Here is a 5235-nt window from a genome sequence, read left to right as displayed (position 1 = left end):
ACGGGGCCTCACCTGGACGGGGGTGGGACAGTCTTAGCTGGACACTGGTACCGCTCTCTTAATCCCCTGCAGCACTTACAGCCTAGGTCCACATGGACTAACTGTTCTGCCCTCCCTTGTTTCAGATTGCCCCATGACCATGGAGTTACATGTGGGGTTCATTTCCCTGTGACCGGCTTTTCCCGCCAGGTGACTTCTAGAAAGGGATGGGCTCCACATCATGCCTTTCTAACTCACTTCTCTCTCATACATCTTCTTTCCTGACTTAGCACCAACCTTCCTTAAAATAATTCCAAAAGCATTGTTTTATTTTTATTTTTATAAAATTTTATTTAAATTCAATTAACTTAAAGTATATTATTGGTTTCAGAGGTAGAGTTCAGTGATTCATCAGTCTTATATAATACCCAGTACTTAGTATATCAAGTGCCTTCCTTAATGCCCATCACCCAGTTACCCCGTCCCCTCCTTCCCTTCCAGCGACCCTCAGTTTGTTTCTTATGATTAAGAGTCTTTTATGGTTTGTTTTCCTCTCTGATTTCATCTTGTTTTATTTTTTCCTCTCTTTTCCTATGATCCTCCGTTTTATTTCTTAAATTCCACATGCGTGAGATGATAGAATTGTCTTTCTCTGATTGACTTATTTCACTTAGCATAATATCCTCTAGTTCCATCTATGTCGTTGCAAATGGCAAGATTTCATTTTTTGATAGCTGAGTAATATTCCATTGTGTGTGTGTGTGTGTGTGTGTGTATGTGTGTGTGCAACTGTCTCTTGGGATCACTACATTTATATCCTTAGGGTAAATACCTATTAGTGTAATTGCTGGGTCATAGTAGTTAAAAGTAGCTGTATTTTCAACTTTTTGAGGAATCACCATACTGTTTTCCAGAGTGGCTGCACCAGCTTGCATTCCCACCAACAGTGTAAGAGGGTTCTACTTTCTCTACATCCTTGTCAACATCTGTCATTTCCAGCTCAAGTACCCACCTTTCCTGACTTATTAATTTTAACCATTCTGGTTGGGGTGAGGTGGTATCTCATTGTGGGGTTTGTGTGTGTGTGTGTGTGTGTGTGTGTGTGTGTGTGTGTGGTTTAGTTCAGTTTATGATGAACTCTGCAATCCAACTAGATCTGGGGGAAGGAACCATGGAGCCCACAGAACCGCAGTGAGAGTGCAGAGACTGGGCTATTTCAAGCAGGTGGGGGTGGAGGGCCGCTCTCTTGAGCTAAAGGAAGGTCTGGAAGTTCAGATAAAACACGAGTTAGATCTGAACTACCACGAGTTAGATTCATCAGATCTGTCTGCAGTCGGCAATGGGGATCTTCTTGCTGGTCTTGCTGTTCCTGGACCCGGAGCGCTCCATGACTTCCATGATGTTCATGCCCTCCTTGACCTTGCCAAAGACCACATGCTTGCCGTCCAACCACACAGTCTTGACGGTGCAGATGAAAAACTGGGAACCGTTTGTGTTGGGTCCAACATTGGCCATGGACAAGATGCCAGGCCTCGTGTACTTCAGGATAAAGTTCTCATCATCAAACTTCTCCCCACAGATGGACTTGCCGCCAGTGCCACTGTGGCGCGTGAAGTCCCCACCCTGGCACATAAATCCTGGAATAATCCTGTGAAAACAGGAACTTTGTAACCAAATCCCTTCTCTCCAGCACTCAGAGCACGAAAGTTCTCTGCTGTCTTTGGAACTTTGTCTGCAAACAGCTCGAAGGAGAAGCCACCCAAGAGCTCCCCATCCACGGTGATGTCAAAGAACACTGACCATGGCTGGATGGCAAGGGAGGCTCCGGGGTGGTGGTGTCTGCAAGGCCCTCACTGTGGTTTTGATTTGTATTTCCCTGATGCTGAGTGATGTGGAGCATTTTCCCATGTGTCTGTTGGGCATTTGTGTGTCTTCTCTGGATAAATGTCTGTTCATGTATCTTCACCCATTTTCTGATTGGATTATTTGTTTTTGGGTGCTGAGTATGATAAGTCCTTCACATATTTTGCATACTAGTCCTTTATCTGATTTGTCATTTGCATATATCTCTCCCATTCTGTCAATTGTCTTTCCGTTTTGTCAATTGCTTCCTTTGCTGTGCAAAAGCTTTTTATCTCGATGAAGTCCCAATAGTTCATTTTTGCCTTTGTTTCCCTTGCCTTTGGAGATGCGTCTAGCAAGAAGTTGCTGCGGCTGAGGTCACAGAGGTTGATGCCTCTCTTCTCTAGGATTTTGATGGATTCTAAATGCATTGTTTTATAATCAGTCTCTGTGTCTGAGCCAAACATGTCCTTGAAGGGCCTTTGTCTCCCTCCCTCCCCTCCCCCATGTTTTAATCACATGCCAACAGGCAGAAGAGAAGAATTTTTGAACACTTACACGTGATTTCCTTGAAATAATATTCCATTTGAGATTAGGTGGCAAAAGAAGGCTGAGCTGTGATGGAGCCCTCCCAGGAGTGGCAAGTTGGCCAAGCCCAGTGTTTGGACAGCTCCGTTGTGCATAATACAGTTCTGGGCACTGTGCAAGTGCCTGAAAGACTTGGTCATTGAGCCCCACCTGAAGCAGGGGCTGGAAAACTAAGGCCTGCCACCTGTTGTAATACAATCTGCTAGCTATGAATTGAAAATAAGGCAAAAAGAGTATTTTTTTAGTGACATGTGAAAATTATGTGAAATCCAAATTTTAAGGATTTATAATGACAGCTTAATTGAAACATGGCCACATCCACCTTGCATCCATGTGACAAGTTATGACCGAGAGGCCCTCAAAGCCTAGAATGTCTACTCTCTGGCCCTTTGCCGATTTGTCTACCCCTTGTCTAAAGGAACATCTCCTTGAAGGCTGCCCTGCCAGACCTATCAGCTCGAGCGCCCACCTTTGCAGGGCAGCAGGAGCCTGAGCTGCTGGGGATTTACTGTGCCCCTGTTCTAAGCCCTCATGGGCAGGGCTCAATGGAAATACTCCTGCTCTCTCAGATCTGCACAAAAGACCCCTCCTCCCATGTGACCTCCTTGTTCATTCTAGGATGATGGAATGAGTCTCTGCAGAGGAAAAATGACATTTGTGACCAATGTGACCAATGTGACCAATATCCATGGCCCAGAGTGGGGGCTGAGGGCATGATGGAAGGGTGAAGGCTATCTTCAGAGGGCTCTGATGTTGTCCCCACTGGTAGAAGCAGAAAGATTCTAGCATATTCTCAGCACTAGAGATATGAACTTGGCCCAATGAGAGCTGAGTCAGAAGCATCAGAACACAGCAAGCCCACTTCCTTCACCACGGCACTGGGTCCACCCACGGGGCTCACTGCACGAGAGGGCCATTCTCTTTTTTGAATCTTCTATCTCCCAACTCCATCCTTAGAACTCTCAAGAAGGAATTTTCACTTAAAAAAAAAGAAAAGAAAAGAAAACCAGTTCATTCTCACTCTCAGCCTAGAGAGTTTATCTTACTAAGTTGTCTCAGCAAGAGAATGGAGAAGTATTATGATTCATTGTAATAAGGTAGATATTGTGACAAGAAAGATGTTAACATCTTAATAAAAGCCCTGAGGGGAAATTTGCATAACACAGTCTCTTTGTTGCTTAAAAAAAAAGCCACTGATGCCTTATTAAAAAAAATCAAAACCCAATTTTGTTAAATATTCAGTCTGGGAATGAGTTGGAATATTCCTTTTATCTCTTGGGTGTTTTTTTTCCTGACAATCACAGATGCTCTGGGTTGGAGACGCCCATCTTCCCTCAGCCCATCTTCCTTGATTCCCTGTCTGCTGCACTGTCTTACTCCTTCCCAGAGCCTCATGCTTTCTGAAGTTCAGGAACAACCAGAAGGCAGAGACTGGAAACTCTGAAAGGGTAACAAGAAATCCTGTTGCTCACGTCTCCCCCTATTCTTAACATTCATCTGTGCCTTTAATTTCATTTAAAAAATCTCTTAGTTTTGTTGATTGTTTCCTTTGCTGTGCAAAAGCTTTTTATCCTGATGAAGTCCCAATAGTCCATCTTTGCTTTTGTTTCCCAAACCATAAGAGACTCTTAGCTCTAGAGAACAAACTGAAGGTTGCTGGAGGGAAGGAGAGTAGGTGGATGGAATGGGCATTAAGGTGGACATATGGTGTAATGAGCACTGGGAGTTATGTGCAACTGATAAATCATTAAATTCTACCTCTGAAATGAAATAATATAGCAGATGTTAACTAAATTAAATTTAAATTAAAAATTAAAAATAAAATAAAAAATATCTCAGTTGAGTCTCCTGAAATCCAATTCTCATCTCGAAATCTGTCCAACATTTCTTGAACACACTCACTGACAGGGAGCTCACCACTTCTTCAGGCAGGATACGCTACACTGTGCTGGAATCTGCCTCCCACTAACCTTCCCTACTGTTCTAGCTTTTCCTTTGAGATTAATAAATGACCTAATCCCTCTTCTTTTTGTCAGCTCTTCACAAGGTTGTAGACAATAACTGTATATATTCTTCGGGTCCTACAATAGCAATTTTTTAAAATCATAGAGTAACATTAAAAAGTTGCACTAAGCCCCACTCCTCTGGCTGGTTTTTGGTGGCATCACAATGTCAACAGATTTTCCATTAGAGAACATCTCCATCCATGGAGCCAGATGGTACTCTTCTTTATGCTGGTACCTCCAAGAGGAAAGAGCAGGAGCTAGAATTGAATTGCCCTTAATAGTTAAGGCAACTTGTCACAGGGCAAAAGGTTTTAGCTGCAATGACATCAGTTGCTCTTTTTAAGATAGTTGAATTTAAACTCTGCCCCCTGCTGGGAGATACGTCAAGTTCCACACAGTGTGTGTTCATGCATGTGTGAGTGTGTGTGTGTTTGTGTGTGTATGTGTGTGCGTGTGCATGTGGTGAGGGGGGCACGAGGTGGACTTGACAGCTCCAGCTGACATCAGGCATGATGGAAGATTTGGAGGAGATGCTTGTATTCTGCTGGGTATATGATACCCAGGAAGGGAGTTTTACTGAATGCCAGGGGATAAGAAGAGCAAAGCATTATGGGGCCACTTGGTCAGTGGGGACTCATTGGGTAGGAGGAGGAGGTTCCTAACTGAACCAAGTCAAGGTTACTGGCCTTGCCCAAGGTCACTTAGAAGTGAGAGGTGAGCAGAAGTTTCTTCCCTTATTCGTTCAGCTGACCACATCCCCCTCTCTGCAGTCCAAGGAAGTCTCATGTTCCTCCCCAGCAGCAGCACCAATGGCAGCCTG

The 5235-nt window shown here is 44.0% G+C and overlaps 1 protein-coding gene across 1 annotated transcript; it reads right to left on the bottom strand.

Moving 5' to 3' along the window:
• Positions 1–1296: 1296 nt before the first annotated feature.
• On the bottom strand, positions 1297–1614 carry LOC140595081 (peptidyl-prolyl cis-trans isomerase A-like). Its single transcript, XM_072733675.1, has one exon. It carries the CDS (start codon positions 1609–1611, stop codon positions 1297–1299), a length of 315 nt encoding a protein of 104 aa, XP_072589776.1. The 5' UTR covers positions 1612–1614.
• Between the last annotated feature and the right edge of the window lie 3621 nt (positions 1615–5235).

Source organism: Vulpes vulpes, chromosome 13 (assembly GCF_048418805.1).
Source record: "Vulpes vulpes isolate BD-2025 chromosome 13, VulVul3, whole genome shotgun sequence".
Taxonomy (NCBI): domain Eukaryota; kingdom Metazoa; phylum Chordata; class Mammalia; order Carnivora; family Canidae; genus Vulpes; species Vulpes vulpes.
The sequence above is the reverse complement of the archived record's forward strand: the minus strand, read 5'-3'. Positions and strand labels throughout refer to the sequence as shown.

Coding starts and splice junctions, on each gene's coding strand:
- LOC140595081 (XM_072733675.1), bottom strand. CDS start 1,611: ATGTGCCAGGGTGGGGACTTCACGCGCCACAGTGGCACTGGCGGCAAG.